We start from the raw sequence: 17,663 nt of genomic DNA, 5'->3' as shown, positions 1-17,663 counted from the left end.
CGAGCGGGCCGGATGTTCATCGCATATGTAAATAAACAACACGTTTCTAAAAGTTAAACTATAAAGATGTGGTTGCTGATTGAGGAATACGAATCCAATTTTGCATTAATGCTATAATCTGTTTATCACGTTTGTCTGCTTTCTCATAACCATGATATGGCATTTCAATTTTAATTGATAAGTCATTAGCAAATATTGCATTGTGGATATACACTGAAATATGAATGTGTAATAGCCACGTATAGTAGTATAAAATCAAATAGCCTATATGTATGTATTTTAGCACTTATATAATGCAGACCAATGTTTGTTATAAATGAATATCAAATTATAGTGTTAAACACGAATAACGTTGAGTGTCTCGTAGTAGAAAAATAGTAAAATCTTATTGATTTTTTTACCACACTAAAGACATTTTACTGTTGGAAATATAATTGTTAAAATCTACTCATTACAAATATTGGCACTTGAATAATTAATAATCTGTTCGTGGAAGTTTTAATTGTTTTAAATGTCATCATCTTAAACAATTGTGATTGGGCTGTCACGACGAATCTTGAGAAGAGTAGCACTAACCACGTGACAACGTTGAACAGAATATATAACAGTTTATATACATCACGTGTAAGCCCCGCCTTTTTAGGAATTTGGTAACAAAGTTTCTGTTTCTACAGGGCTGCTGCAAATTTCCCATTGGCTCCAGTGCTAACACGACAGCAACAACCCCTCCTGCACAAAGATATGAAAACACCTTTACAGAAGGTATGATAATAGTTCAAGCGCGAGCGGGAGCAGCCTGAGACTTTGCCGCAGTCATGTTTGATCTAAAATTAAAGGGAGGCTGGAATCTCTCGTTCGCTGGATGCGGCTTTTTAGGGGTCTATCACATCGGTGTCGCGAGCTGTCTTCTGGAGCAAGCGCCTTATCTGATCCGCGGTGCCACTAAGATCTGTGGAGCCTCTGCAGGGGCTCTGACTGCGTCCGTGCTCACTACCCAGGCATGTTTAGGTATGAAGATCACAACACGGTTGTGTTTCAAAACCCTGACTAGATGGTGCTCAAAAAGGCTGTTTTTGTGTAGACAGTTTGCTAGGTTTTTAAGTCGATCTTCTGTAGTGCCTTTTGGTGATTAGGGGACTTCTGCATTTTTCTTCCTTTAAGTAAATATTTTATAGTAACTATAACCATATTTAGGGAGGTGGTTAAATATAGAACCCCACCAGTGTTTTATGACTAATATTTTTATGTGTAGCTCACAGATATATTTAGCTTTTTTTTTTCTCAGATAGCTTACTCAAAAGATGGTTAATGAATAACAAAATGCATACAGACAAATATAAATATTTATTTTATGTATATTAGTATATGTAGAAAGGTTAACTGTTGTCCTGTGCAGCAACTCATAATGTAATAACTGCATATAATGTAAAAACTGCACATAATACATATAAAATGTATTATATTATTATTGTAGTAAAATGTTCATAATGTAATAATTTTCTCAAAACGTAATGACAATTTTTCACATAATGTAATATATTATTGTATGAGAAATGTATTATGAGATATAATTTTTACATTATGAACACACTGTGGCAACTTCTAATGCAATAACAGTTCATAAGGTAATACCAGCACATAATTTAAAACAATTATATGTTTACAGTATCATAATTATCTTTCAATTTAATAATTTTGAGCACAAGACAATCATAGTTTTTTTTTTTTTTCAGACTTATTAGGCTACATTGTGAATTTATTATTATTTTTTTTAAATATATAAAAAGCTTACTAATTATGTGATTATGACATGCTTAATTTTTGAGATATAGGCCTGGTTTCACAGACAGGACTTAGACTAAACCAGGATTAGGCCATAGTTCAATAAGGACATTTAAGTCATTTTTATTGGTCAGATTTACATTTTAGTCTGGCATTAGGCTTATGCCTTTTCTGTGAGACCAGGGGATAGTCAATTAAATGGTTGTTATAAAAACTTGTTAATATTCTACACAAATGTATAGGCCTAATGTATTTATAATTTTGGCAAAATGATTAGACGGTTTTATCTTTCTGATATAAATGTCACATAACTGACACATTCTTCCCAGGCTGTTATACTGATGATTTCTCTGGTTAAAACCGCTTATAATCACAGAAATTATGTGTGATTGTAAATTGTACTTTATTTATATCCTCTGATGTACATTCACGTTATAATTTGTATTAAAGTGAAGAATTGTTCATTTAACTTGTGCTCCGTGCTGCCGTTGCCTGAGGCAGAAAACACAATTTGTCCCAGACTACATTAGACTTTGGAAACTTTTATTCATTTTTTTCAAATGTGTTCAATAAAAAATTCAAGGACATAGATTTGAGTAAGGGCAAAACTGAATTGTTCCTAGCAATAATTTTGATCAATTAAAATATATTTATATGATGTCATTGTCATCATACCACAGACATTACCTGAGATGTTAAAGTCCACATGAAATCAAAATTTACAATATTTATTTTGTTAGTGCACATTGCTAGTCTTAAAGTATAATTATATAATTATGACAATATTACAATATTTTCGGTCAGTTTATAATGCAATACATTTATTATAGTGTAATAACTGTTATTACATTATGAGCTCAAGATTTTATTACACTTTGAGAAAATTATTATATTGTGAATATTTTATAACAATAATAATGTAATAATACACTATGTGCAGTTATTACATTGTGAGTTGCTACAGTCCTGTAATAGTCATTCATTTATTATTCTGATAAAGAAATAAAAAATTATATTCAAATAAAATAAAGTTCTATTAAAATTAAAAATATTCATGTAACAAATCGCTCAAATTAGTAAGTACCTGTCAACACCATTGTTTTTGTTGAAGCAGTGTTATTTTAGTATTATTTCTATGCTATTATATTATTTATTCAGAGTTATGGGTAGGAAAGCTGTGTAACAAATACAATTTATTTCATTTATCAATGTATTAATTTATTGATTCATATTTTGAATCAGATTTAGGTGTATATTTTCAGTTTACATTTTGATTTCAGCTAACGATTCATTAATTTTGTTAAATGCATTTTTCAAGTTTGTTTGTTTGTTTTACATTTCTATATTGCTTTGAAATATTTTTAGCCATTTTTGTATTATTTTGCATTTATTTCAGTTAACTTATTTATTTCATGACCTCATGTTTCAAGCCCAAAATATTCGAACTATGCTATTTGAATTTAGCTATAGCATTTCATTTTATAGCTGATCCTCTGGGTGTGTAATCCAGCAGCTGCTTGGTATTTAAGCAAGACCCTGAGGAAGACAAGTGGAAAGTGTAGACATGGGTCACTGGGTTTTCTTGTTGCAGTATTGATCCAAGAACTTTAAACTGTGCTGTTTTGTTGTGCGTGTCTGTGTAATATCTGCATGACTTAATTCTTTCACTTTCATGTAATATCTGAGCTAGAAAGATAATTCAGCCTCTAATCAACCTTTGGTTTATTACAGGTTCAGAGATTGTGTGTATTGTCAAGATTAAAGATAAAAATTTAAAAAAGTTTAATATATCTGCATTTTCTGTCAGTGTTCCTGACTTCCTTTTCATCTTGCCTGTGTATTGCTTAGTTCATTATTTGTGTCTGTCTCTTTCTACTGATGTAGAGAAATGTTGTGAAGAGGTAATCAATGTTGCCAAGGAGGCACGGAAGCGTAATCTGGGCCCTTTGCACCCAACATTCAACATAGTCAAAGTGATACGTGAAGGCCTGTATCGCGACCTGCCATCCGATGCACACACGCTGGCCTCTGGTCGACTCTGTATATCCCTCACACGCGTCATGGACGGCCAAAATGTCCTGGTGTCAGACTTCAACTCCAAAGATGAACTTATCCAGGTTAGAGCATCACCTTACCATAGAAACAGCACAGAATTTGATTATTATTCTGATAACCCATGTTTATATTCTTTCATCTTTAATGGGGCCATAACATGACATGACACTGTATACTTCATATTCTGGTAAATTCTCTGTAAAAAATGAGGTTGTAACATTTTATTAAAGGAGTTCCCAAGAGTCATCAGCCAAAACCCCTTGCATGTTTAAATCCACAGAATCAGGTTTCCCACAGAAGCAGTGCAAAATTGCAATTTTTGGAAATTTGGATTTAAAACAACTGCTAGTTTTTCACTAAAATATACATTAAAAATGTATAAAAAAAATTATATAGAGACGGAGAGAGAGTTAATTGAAATAAAGGAGAAAAGAAATAAAATTCATGAAAAATATTTAATGAAAAACTCAACTTAAACAAAACCCTACAAATTAGAAATGTGGCTTTATTAAAATAAAACTGAAGTAAAAATTAGTAAAATAAAAAAAAAATTAAGCTGAATATTTTTAAAAAGTAATAAAAATGCAAAAGCAAAATATACACATAACTTAAAATTCAAATGAATATAAATAAAAATAAAAGCTAATTCAGAATATTAATAAAAATACTGTAATAAAATATAAATAATAATACTAGACTATCTTTATTTTGTCTTTGTTTTGCATCTGTGTTGCTCTCTCTATTTTTTTCTTTCTGGTTTCTTTTCATTCCCAGGCTCTTATTTGCAGCTGTTTCATTCCTGTATATTGTGGTTTAATTCCTCCTGCCTTCCGTGGTGTGGTAAGTATCAAAGTTAATAACTTTAAAGCCAATCCATGAGGCATTGTATGAGGTGACACGGCTGGGCAGTTGGATTATTTCACATGGGAGAATTAGGATATTGCAACAAGTTCATTGCACTTCAAAGAATTCAGTCACTGAGGCAAAGTGAACTACCACTGGCCTCAATAAGAGAATTAAATACACTAATTGCTTTGTTCAAGATTTTCTTGTAGAGCTGTTACTGAGTGTGTCTGAATGAACTCACCCTTGACTCCATAGCCTGTACATTGTGTCCTTGATCTTTAGAAAGGGGAGGAGACTTCAAAGCATAGAAATATTTGAGAGGTCAAATAGCTCAAATAAAGGTTCAGCTCTGTTTGTATTAACATTTATAATCCAGTAGTGTTCATTATTAGGTTACTATATGGAATAATTGTTTCATTACTTAATTAGGTAATACAGATGATACTTTATTCATACACATGCCAATTACTAATCATGACTTACAGTTAAAAAATAAACCCAGATTAATGAATCTATCAAAACTTTAAGTAGATTAGGCTTTGACTAAAGTGGTCCATTGAGTAATGTTTGGCTGTGAAGTTGGTCTATTAAAATCACAAATAAAGGCTGTTATGCAAGTCTTTTGGTCTGACCACACCACCACCATACTGCTGGTCAGTCCTGATTTCTACTTATATTTTAATATTATAAGTATTTGTATTTTAGAAAAAAATGTGTACAACTACATATATAATATGTATACACATATCTCTCACTTTTTCTTTCAAATCAGCGCTATGTGGATGGTGGGATCAGTGATAATCTGCCCCACTCCGAGCTGAAGAACACCATCACCATTTCTCCATTCTCAGGAGAGAGTGACATCTGTCCAAAAGACAATTCCACCAGCTTCCACGAACTGCGTTTCACAAACACCAGCATACAAGTCAATCTAGACAACATGTACAGACTGAGCAAAGCATTGTTTCCCCCAGAGCCTAAAGTAAGAACACCAAACAAACACACATTCACATGCCTAAGTGAAGTAAAAGCGGTATACATGAACTGCAGCGCAGTTACACGATCACTGTCTGCATTGTGTATTCAGCCTTTAAAAACCATGCTGTTAAATGCTGCTCTGTCCTTAAGCCCATTAATGCATGGAAAGATCCAAACAGATGAAGTCTTTCGGTCCAGTTAGATATACAACCCGAATTCCGGAAAAGTTGGGACGTTTTTTAAATTTTAATAAAATGAAAACTAAAAGACTTTCAAATCACATGAGCCAATATTTTATTCACAATAGAACATAGATAACATAGCAAATGTTTAAACTGAGAAAGTTTACAATTTTATGCACAAAATGAGCTCATTTCAATTTTGATTTCTGCTACAGGTCTCAAAATAGTTGGGACGGGGCATGTTTACCATGGTGTAGCATCTCCTTTTCTTTTCAAAACAGTTTGAAGACGTCTGGGCATTGAGGCTATGAGTTGCTGGAGTTTTGCTGTTGGAATTTGGTCCTATTCTTGCCTTATATAGATTTCCAGCTGCTGAAGAGTTCGTGGTCGTCTTTGACGTATTTTTCATTTAATGATGCGCCAAATGTTCTCTATAGGTGAAAGATCTGGACTGCAGGCATGCCAGGTTAGCACCCGGACTCTTCTACGACGAAGCCATGCTGTTGTTATAGCTGCAGTATGTGGTTTTGCATTGTCCTGCTGAAATAAACAAGGCCTTCCCTGAAATAGACGTTGTTTGGAGGGAAGCATATGTTGCTCTAAAACCTTTATATACCTTTCAGCATTCACAGAGCCTTCCAAAACATGCAAGCTGCCCATACCGTATGCACTTATGCACCCCCATACCATCAGAGATGCTGGCTTTTGAACTGAACGCTGATAACATGCTGGAAGGTCTCCCTCCTCTTTAGCCCGGAGGACACGGCGTCCGTGATTTCCAACAAGAATGTCAAATTTGGACTCGTCTGACCATAAAACACTATTCCACTTTGAAATAGTCCATTTTAAATGAGCCTTGACCCACAGGACACGACGGCGCTTCTGGACCATGTTCACATATGGCTTCCTTTTTGCATGATAGAGCTTTAGTTGGCATCTGCTGATGGCACGGCGGATTGTGTTTACCGACAGTGGTTTCTGAAAGTATTCCTGGGCCCATTTAGTAATGTCATTGACACAATCATGCCGATGAGTGATGCAGTGTCGTCTGAGAGCCCGAAGACCACGGGCATCCAATAAAGGTCTCCGGCCTTGTCCCTTACGCACAGAGATTTCTCCAGTTTCTCTGAATCTTTTGATGATGTTATGCACTGTAGATGATGAGATTTGCAAAGCCTTTGCAATTTGACGTTGAGGAACATTGTTTTTAAAGTTTTCCACAATTTTTTTACGCAGTCTTTCACAGATTGGAGAGCCTCTGCCCATCTTTACTTCTGAGTGACTCTGCTTCTCTAAGACAAAGCTTTTATAGCTAATCATGTTACAGACCTGATATCAATTAACTTAATTAATCACTAGATGTTCTCCCAGCTGAATCTTTTCAAAACTGCTTGCTTTTTTAGCCATTTGTTGCCCCCGTGCCAACTTTTTTGAGACCTGTAGCAGGCATTAAATTTTAAATGAGCTAATTAAGTGGATAAAAGTGTAAAATTTCTCAGTTTAAACATTTGCTACGTTATCTATGTTCTATTGTGAATAAAATATTGGCTGAAATTCCTTTAGTTTTCATTTTATTAAAATTTAAAAAACGTCCCAACTTTTTCGGAATTCGGGTTGTATATATATATTAGACTTACATCCTCTTAAAGCATAACAAGATATTTATGTTTGATCAAAATAATTGATCCATTGTGTCACAACATATGTCTTGCCAAATGTTTTTCTCCACCTAAATTAACATGGGGTCAAAGGTCACATTGACATGACGTCAATAGGCAATAGATAAGATCAGATAAAAAGATGGTGCTGTGGTTTTACACCTTTTGAGCAGAAACAGCAAATCTTTGCAATCTTCAGATCTCATTTTGCAAATACCAGCTCTTGAAAAAAGAACACTTGGTACCCAAAAAAAAAAAAATATATATATCCTTGCATAAAAAAAATGCTGAGAATTATTTTTCATCATCCTATAAACATCTTTTAATCATAACAAGATGCACCTTTATATGTCAAATTTAAAAGAAAATGCTACATCAATAGAAAAGTATGAATGATATTAATAATAATAATAATAAAAGAGAACTTGAGATACAACCCGAATTCCGAAAAAGTTGGGACGTTTTTTAAATTTTAATAAAATGAAAACTAAAGGAATTTCAAATCACATGAGCCAATATTTTATTCACAATAGAACATAGATAACGTAGCAAATGTTTAAACTGAGAAATTTTACACTTTTATCCACTTAATTAGCTCATTTAAAATTTAATGCCTGCTACAGGTCTCAAAAAAGTTGGCACGGGGGCAACAAATGGCTAAAAAAGCAAGCAGTTTTGAAAAGATTCAGCTGGGAGAACATCTAGTGATTAATTAAGTTAATTGATATCAGGTCTGTAACATGATTAGCTATAAAAGCTTTGTCTTAGAGAAGCAGAGTCTCTCAGAAGTAAAGATGGGCAGAGGCTCTCCAATCTGTGAAAGACTGCGTAAAAAAATTGTGGAAAACTTTAAAAACAATGTTCCTCAACGTCAAATTGCAAAGGCTTTGCAAATCTCATCATCTACAGTGCATAACATCATCAAAAGATTCAGAGAAACTGGAGAAATCTCTGTGCGTAAGGGACAAGGCCGGAGACCTTTATTGGATGCCCGTGGTCTTCGGGCTCTCAGACAACACTGCATCACTCATCGGCATGATTGTGTCAATGACATTACTAAATGGGCCCAGGAATACTTTCAGAAACCACTGTCGGTAAACACAATCCGCCGTGCCATCAGCAGATGCCAACTAAAGCTCTATCATGCAAAAAGGAAGCCATATGTGAACATGGTCCAGAAGCGCCGTCGTGTCCTGTGGGTCAAGGCTCATTTAAAATGGACTATTTCAAAGTGGAATAGTGTTTTATGGTCAAACGAGTCCAAATTTGACATTCTTGTTGGAAATCACGGGCGCCGTGTCCTCCGGGCTAAAGAGGAGGGAGACCTTCCAGCATGTTATCAGCGTTCAGTTCAAAAGCCAGCATCTCTGATGGTATGGGGGTGCATAAGTGCATACGGTATGGGCAGCTTGCATGTTTTGGAAGGCTCTGTGAATGCTGAAAGGTATATAAAGGTTTTAGAGCAACATATGCTTCCCTCCAAACAACGTCTATTTCAGGGAAGGCCTTGTTTATTTCAGCAGGACAATGCAAAACCACATACTGCAGCTATAACAACAGCATGGCTTCGTCGTAGAAGAGTCCGGGTGCTAACCTGGCCTGCCTGCAGTCCAGATCTTTCACCTATAGAGAACATTTGGCGCATCATTAAACGAAAAATACGTCAAAGACGACCACGAACTCTTCAGCAGCTGGAAATCTATATAAGGCAAGAATGGGACCAAATTCCAACAGCAAAACTCCAGCAACTCATAGCCTCAATGCCCAGACTGTCACACACCTGGACTCATTTTGTGTGTTTTTGCCCCTGTGACCCAGTTTCTGTCTTCCGTGTCTGGTTTGATTAGTTTCCAGGTGTGTCTCTTCATTTCCCCATGTGTTCCAGGTCCCTGTTAATTTAGTCATGCCATCCACCTGTGTTTCCCCAATTATCCCTTCTACTTAAGCCTTGTCCTTGCAGTTCTGTTTTGTCGGGTCTACTCGTCTAAATGTCAACTTGTCACCTGTTACTTGCCACTTGCCTCTTGCCACCTGTTATTTACGACTTACCTTGTTTATGTTTTATTTAATAAATCCTTGTTTCGTTTATCCCTCGGCTCCGTGTTCCTTCCAGCAGCATAAGCCGTGACAGAAGACCCGACCTGAAAAAGTTAAAAACTGCGTGTTTTCCCTCCGTTTTGTTTTCCGTTTTTTTTCACAGTCTTTTTTCTTTCCGTAGTGTTTCATGGATCCCCTCTATCGCCCCGAATACCTCCTCCTCCTGCTTGAGCAGGAGGGACTGTCTCTCGAGGACCATACCAGACGGTTTCTCTGGCTAGCTAATGCCACCAGCTACCCGGACCACGCGCTCTGCACCTTTTATCACGCCAGCCTGAACCCTAGGTGCAGAGCGTTGTCGCCCGAAGATGGTCCTCGGGAGGATTTCGCCGCATTTATAGAGTGGAATCTGGTGAGAAATGGGTCCCCTCTCACGGTCGGCCCAATGGAGGATCTCGCCAGGTCCACTCTGGACCCAGAGCCCAGCCTACAATCTCCCCACGGTACGAGGCATAAGCCCGAGCCCACCGATGACGGAGAGCCAGAGAGCAACCCGTCAGACCAGGTGCGAGAGCCGGCGACACTGCCCACCACGAGGGAGCATAATGTGGAGCGCCAAATGGGTCAAAATGAGGGGGTTTCCAATGCACCTATGCCAGATCCTCTGTTAAGCCCAGGAAGGGCTCCTGATCTTCCGTTAAGCCCAGGACGGGCTCCTGTTCCCCCGTTAAGCCCAGGACGGGCTCCTGATCCTCTGTTAAGCCCAGGACGGGCTCCTGTTCCCCCGTTAAGCCCAGGAAGGGCTCCTGATCTTCCGTTAAGCCCAGGAAGGGCTCCTGATCTTCCGTTAAGCCCAGGACGGGCTCCTGATCCTCCTGTAAGCCCAGGATGGGCTCCTGTTCCCCCGTTAAGCCCAGGACGGGCTCCTGATCCTCCTGTAAGCCCAGGACGGGCTCCTGATCCTCTGTTAAGCCCAGGAAGGGCTCCTGATTCCCCGTTAAGCCCAGGACGGGCTCCTGTTCCCCCGTTAAGCCCAGGACGGCTCCTGATCCTCCTTTAAGCCCAGGACGGGCTCCTGATCCTCCGTTAAGCCCAGGACGGGCTCCTGATCCCCCCTTAAGCCCAGGAAGGGCTCCTGATCTTCCGTTAAGCCCAGGACGGGCTCCTGATCCTCCTGTAAGCCCAGGACGGGCTCCTGATCCTCTGTTAAGCCCAGGAAGGGCTCCTGATTCCCCGTTAAGCCCAGGACGGGCTCCTGTTCCCCCGTTAAGCCCAGGACGGCTCCTGATCCTCCTTTAAGCCCAGGACGGGCTCCTGATCCTCCGTTAAGCCCAGGACGGGCTCCTGATCCCCCCTTAAGCCCAGGAAGGGCTCCTGATCTTCCGTTAAGCCCAGGACGGGCTCCTGATCCTCCTTTAAGCCCAGGACGGGCTCCTGATCCCCCGTTAAGCCGAGGACGGGCTCCTGAACCCCCGTTAAGCCCAGGACGGGCTCCTGAACCCCCGTTAAGCCCAGGACGGGCTCCTGATCCTCCGTTAAGCCCAGGACGGGCTCCTGATCCTCCGTTAAGCCCAGGAAGGGCTCCAGCCCCAGAGCTTACTCCAATGCCTGCTCCTCCAAAATTCCCACCCTCCCACCCACTCCTGCCTCCTCCTCCGCTGTCGTCTGGCTGCCCCTCTGCTCGCCCTCAGCCTACCATCATTGTGGTGCGAGCTCAGCGGGACCGCCATCCTCCAGCGACGCCTTGGTCGGCGTCTCCCTCACCTCCGCCTCCAGCCTCTGAGGCCTGGACTCCGCCTCGGCCCGTTGACCCGTCGGCGCCACCATGGCTCCTAGCTCCTTCCTCTCCGCCGTTGCCCGGCAGTCCGCAGGCTCTGCCTGGCTCCCTCGTCCCTCCGGCTCCGCCTTGGTCTGGCGTCGTCCTTCCTATGCCTCGGGACTCCACTCCTCCGGCTTCGCCTCATCCCTCCGGCTCCGTCAGGCTCCTTCATCCCCTCGGCTACACCTCAGTCCTCGGTCACTCTGGCCTCACCGCGGCCTTCCGGATCCACATCGCCGCGTCAGTCACCAGAGCCATCGGTTCCGCCTAGGACCTCCGGCTCCTCCCCGTCACCCTGGCTCTTCGGCTCTCCGTCTCCGCCTCGGGCTCCTCCTCCACTTGCTCCGTTGCCGTGGGTCGAGTCCCTGGAGTCAGTGACCATTCCTCCTCCATGGCTCCTTCCACCGTCGGCCCCACCTTGGGCCGTTATGGCTGTGGCCTGGGTCCTGCTGGGTACCTCCTGCTTCACATCCTTCCTGTCTCCTCCCTGGCTCCTCCCTCCGTCATCTCCTCCCTGGCTCCTTCCTCTGTAGTCCCTGTCTGCTGGCCCCCTCCTGGGAGGCTGTCCTCCACCGGAACCTCCTCCCAAGTTCCCACCCACGCCTCCCTTTGTTGTTTCTACGGTGCGAGGACGCACCTACCGGGAGGGGGGAGTACTGTCACACACCTGGACTCATTTTGTGTGTTTTTGCCCCTGTGACCCAGTTTCTGTCTTCCGTGTCTGGTTTGATTAGTTTCCAGGTGTGTCTCTTCATTTCCCCATGTGTTCCAGGTCCCTGTTAATTTAGTCATGCCATCCACCTGTGTTTCCCCAATTATCCCTTCTACTTAAGCCTTGTCCTTGCAGTTCTGTTTTGTCGGGTCTACTCGTCTAAATGTCAACTTGTCTACTTGTCACCTGTTACTTGCCACTTGCCTCTTGCCACCTGTTATTTACGACTTACCTTGTTTATGTTTTATTTAATAAATCCTTGTTTCGTTTATCCCTCGGCTCCGTGTTCCTTCCAGCAGCATAAGCCGTGACACAGACGTCTTCAAACTGTTTTGAAAAGAAAAGGAGATGCTACACCATGGTAAACATGCCCCGTCCCAACTATTTTGAGACCTGTAGCAGAAATCAAAATTGAAATGAGCTCATTTTGTGCATAAAATTGTAAACTTTCTCAGTTTAAACATTTGCTATGTTATCTATGTTCTATTGTGAATAAAATATTGGCTCATGTGATTTGAAAGTCTTTTAGTTTTCATTTTATTAAAATTTAAAAAACGTCCCAACTTTTCCGGAATTCGGGTTGTAAGAGTAACATAAGAATATAATGTGGAGTAACTTTCATCCTTTTAACTTGTTGTGACAATTTCTTTCATTTCTGTTTGGTTTTAAATGAGTTAAGTATAGAAAGAAAATCCCTATAGTGTTTGACTTACAGTATTTAATTGGAGTCATTAATTTTCATAATGGTCTAAGCATTATTTAACCCTCATAATGTGTTTTAATTTTTTTTGTCCAGTCATATAATAGGTCTTACTGATCAGAGATTATCCACTCAGTTTTTGAGTAAACATTGGCAAAATAAGTTCAGATCAATGAGGCCTATAAGCAATCATTTCCAAAAATACTTACAAACCTGTGCTTATTGAAAGTTGACAAAAAGATTGAATCTAAGCTGTGGTGGTAATATAGAGTAATGAGAAATTTACAAGCAATTTTTAAAAGGCCGGTCATTTCTGACCGGGAAGCTTGACACAGCACAATAACTAATTAAATCATATCTATCACACAATGAAATGTGAGTGCATGTGATTGGCAGGTGCTGGCAGAAATGTGTCAAAGCGGGTATAAAGACGCCCTCCGTTTTCTCCAGGAAAACAGTGAGTGCTCTTTATCTCTCATGTCACTTTATCCCTAATGCTCGTTTATGCGTTATGCCAAATATGATATGTGCTGCGGTTTAGAAGAAATGGTGATGTCTCTTTATAGACTTGCTACAGGCAGCATGTCCAAGAGCAGACGTGGCTTTGATTCAGACCACGCCCACCTGCTGCTGTCCAGGCAATAGGAATCCAGTCATGATGGAAACCACAAAAGAGTGGGTGCTGCGGAGACTCCGCCTCTTGAGAAAACACCACTGGTGGTTGGACGAACAACTTGTCAATAACCTGCCAACCCCCATTAAGAAAGGTAGAGTAAAGGTTTTTGCACACAGAGTCTGAAAGTTTCACACGTTAAAAAAATTAATGCAACCTCACGTTGTGTCAATCACATTTACACACTCCGAAACTTTCCTCCGTCATAAAAAAAAATTAGGATCAGGTTCGATTTTCTGCTATTTCGTATCTGTAACAAGCATTTTGATAGGAAAGGATGACACATATATACATAAAAAAAACTTACTTAAATGTACTAAAGCTAAAAATAAAGCTAAAATAAATGTTAACTTCATACTGTACTATGTGCATGTGTTTGCAGTTTTTTGCGATGCCTGCAGAGAAAAGCACGGCCTGCTGGCACAAGTGTCTGATTTTCTACCATTACGTGTGGCATCCTACATGCTGATGCCGTACACGCTGCCAGTGGAATCAGCGTACTCTGCAGCTCAGAGGTCAATGTCATCATTTAACATTGTTTACTAATCAGAACAGAATTATTTTATTAATCGCACTTTTCATACACTACCATTCAAAAGTTTGGGGAGAGTAATGTTTTTAAATGTAACTTTAAGTCACCAAGGTTGCATTAAATTGATTAAAAGAAGGTGACACTGAAGACATTTGTAATGTTACAAATATTGATTGACATTAATATTTCAAATAAATGTTGTTCTTTTGAACTTTCTGTTCATCAGGAAATCCTGAAAAAAAAAGATTACAGTTTGCAGAAATATTAAGCAACACAACTGTAAATATTTGAGTGCATGTCACAAATGTTGTATCCAGAGGAGTTCTTAATTTCGGCTGTGTTTGGAAGGTTTTGGGAATGGATCCCAGAAGTCCCTGCAGATGTGCGCTGGCTTGCTGAGGTAGCAGGTGGTGTTTATAGACTGGCATGGAAAGGTACAGCATCAGAGACAAGCAGGTAAAATCCCCCAGGAATTATTTAAGGGGACTATTAAATAAGAGGTTTACTAAAAATGTAAATATGCTGTTAATGTACTCTCCCTCAGGCCATCCAAGATTTAGTTGAGTCAGAACAGATTTACGGAAGTTTAGCATTACATCACTTGCTCATCTGCAGTGAATAGGTGCCGTCAAACAGCTGATAAAAACATTTAGTCAATTAGAAGACACTTTTATACAAAGCGAGTTACAAATGATGACAAAAGAAGCAATCAAAACCAACAAAAGAGCTATAATATGCAAGAAGTACTAACATAGTACACATAGCAAGGTTATTATATTGTATAAAAACATCTCATCAGTGATCTACAAATAATCCAAACAGTCCATTTATTAAATATGCTCAGATCAGATATTTTTAACTATCATTCTGATGGCACCCACAATTTAATTCAATGCTGAAAATCTAGATGTAGGACTTACACAGCAATATCAAATTTGAATCTTTCCAGGTCCATGGATTTATAGATTAGCATAGATACATGAAAAATAACTTATACCTAGAGTCCAATAAGCAATAAGAGATCAATATTTTTTCACAAAACATCCAAAATGTCTTGAATGTCGTCTTGTTTATTTGGCAGTGGCGGCCCTTTGAGAAGATGTGCGAGTGAACCACCAATGGTAGATTTACAAATGCCTGTCTCAAACTATGAACACATGCCTCATTCTGCCAGCAACCTTGAAAGTTACAACTGGACTTTTCCGGATGACTTCAGCTTCCTCTGTCGACCCACGGGACAGTCCCATCAATCATAAATATAAATACATAGACGCCTCATTGGCCGCTTTGAGCCATTGCTACAATACTTCAACGCATCCGCCATGTTTGTGAGGGCAAGACTGCCTTAAAAATAAATGGAAGTAAATGTGGGAGCTGCGTATTTTTCTGGATAAAAACAGGATAACATTTACATTTATCAACCGATTTCAGAGGTTTGTGATCTACATGCAGTTAAAAATGCCTCCAGTTATTTAGTTTGGAAAATGATACATTTTCGTAAGAAATTTTTGAAAGCTCATACTTGTCTCACTTGATTCCGTAGATTTTTTCGGTGTACAATTCTAATGTTAATGTAGCATAACTGTGACATATATATGTAATGTAATTTGAATGTACATTAAATGAAATTAAGTTGTTTCATTGCTTTCTCTGCATTCAGTCCCAACATTTTAGCTTTTTTTGTGCTTCAGGTCAGAACACAGCTCATTCCCTTTGAAATACTGGTAAACAAAATCTAAATAATACATCTTTAAACACTAATAATTCACCATCATTGAGAAAATTTTATACAACCAGTGAATACACATCAAAAAGTGACACACTGGTAGTCTGCTTTTTATTTTGATAGCACTCTATAGCCTACAGATAAACTCCACAACAAACAATAAATGAATACTAAATAATAAAGTGAAATAAATAATCATGAAATGTAAAGTTTTATAATAGTATATGTGTAATAATAATGAAACAAATTAAGACACAACTAATGACACAACACAAAAAAAAAATTGTGGACATGAATTCCAAATTGTGTTTAATTAATATATAATATATACACAAGTAATATATATACATATACACACAAACCTAAAGGATTATTAGGAAAACCATACTGATACTGTGTTTGACCCCCTTTCCCATATTGATAGGATAGCATCTTGCAGTTGATGGAGATATGTGGGATGCACATCCAGGGCACGAAGTTCCCGTTCCACCACATCCCAAAGATGCTCTATTGGGTTGAGATCTGGTGACTGTGGGGGCCATTTTAGTACAGTGAACTCATTGTCATGTTCAAGAAACCAATTTGAAATGATTCGAGCTTTGTGACATGGTGCATTATCCTGCTGGAAGTAGCCATCAGAGGATGGGTACATGGTGGTCATAAAGGGAAGGACATGGTCAGAAACAATGCTCAGGTAGGCCGTGGCATTTAAACGATGCCCAATTGGTACTAAGGGGCCTAAAGTGTGCCAAGAAAACATCCCCCACACCATTACACCACCACCACCAGCCTGCACTGTGGTAGCAGTGATGGATCCATGTTCTCATTCGGTTTACGCCAAATTCTGACTCTACCATCTGAATGTCTCAACAGAAATCGAGACTCATCAGACCAGGCAACATTTTTCCAGTCTTCAACTGTCCAATTTTGGTGAGCTCGTGCAAATTGTAGCCTCTTTTCAAGTGGTTATTTCAGTCAAAGTTGTTTTTCTATCAGCTTGAATCAGTCGGCCCATTCTCCTCTGACCTCTTGCATCAACAAGACATTTTCGCCCACAGGACTGCCGCATACTGGATGTTTTTCCCTTTTCACACCATTCTTTGTAAACCCTAGAAATGGTTGTGCATGAAAATCTCAGTAACTGAGCAGATTAGATGTGAAATACTCAGACCGGAGGATTTATATATATATATATATATATATATATATATACAGGACAGACCAAAAGTTTGGACACACCTTCTCATTCAAAGAGTTTTCTTTATTTTCATGACTATGAAAATTGTAGAATCACACTGAAGGCATCAAGGGCTATTTGACCAAGAAGGAGAGTGATGGGGTGCTGCGCCAGATGACCTGGCCTCCACAGTCACCGGACCTGAACCCAATCGAGATGGTTTAGGGGTGAGCTGGACCGCAGACAGAAGGCAAAAGGGCCAACAAGTGCTAAGCATCTCTCGGGGAACTCCTTCAAGACTGTTGGAAGACCATTTCAGGTGACTACCTCTTGAAGCTCATCAAGAGAATGCCAAGAGTGTGCAAAGCAGTAATCAAAGCAACTTTGAAGAACCTAGAATATGACATATTTTCAGTTGTTTCACACTTTCTTGTTATGTATATAATTCCATATATAATTCCACATGTGTTAATTCATAGTTTTGATGCCTTCAGTGTGAATCTACAATTTTCATAGTCATGAAAATAAAGAAAACTCTTTGAATGAGGTGTGTCCAAACTTTTGGCCTGTACGGTATATATATATATTTATATATATATATGTGTATATATGTATATATATCCTCTGAATCAATCTCAGCTCAAGATACACATTTATTTCAGTTCTAGCTCTCCCTGGGAATAGAGTGGTTTAGTTGAGATGTGTAACGATGACTGACTCGGTTGTGGGTTTGAATCCATGTGCAGAGTTTTATTAAGCACAACAGCACAAACAGAGGAAAATGGA

At 39.5% G+C, this 17,663-nt stretch overlaps 1 protein-coding gene across 1 annotated transcript; it reads left to right on the top strand.

Annotated features, from left to right (window-relative positions):
- Positions 1 to 462: 462 nt before the first annotated feature.
- On the top strand, positions 463 to 15,615 carry LOC132105587 (patatin-like phospholipase domain-containing protein 2). Its single transcript, XM_059510820.1, has 9 exons — positions 463 to 1,008; positions 3,667 to 3,899; positions 4,612 to 4,677; positions 5,456 to 5,665; positions 13,166 to 13,226; positions 13,336 to 13,536; positions 13,825 to 13,957; positions 14,323 to 14,430; positions 15,056 to 15,615. Exons 1-9 carry the CDS (start codon positions 816 to 818, stop codon positions 15,228 to 15,230), a joined length of 1,380 nt encoding a protein of 459 aa, XP_059366803.1. The 5' UTR covers positions 463 to 815; the 3' UTR covers positions 15,231 to 15,615.
- Positions 15,616 to 17,663: the final 2,048 nt, after the last annotated feature.

Source organism: Carassius carassius, chromosome 26, assembly GCF_963082965.1.
Source record: "Carassius carassius chromosome 26, fCarCar2.1, whole genome shotgun sequence".
Taxonomy (NCBI): domain Eukaryota; kingdom Metazoa; phylum Chordata; class Actinopteri; order Cypriniformes; family Cyprinidae; genus Carassius; species Carassius carassius.
Note: the sequence above shows the minus strand (reverse complement) of the source record. Positions and strands in the feature narration are given on the sequence as shown.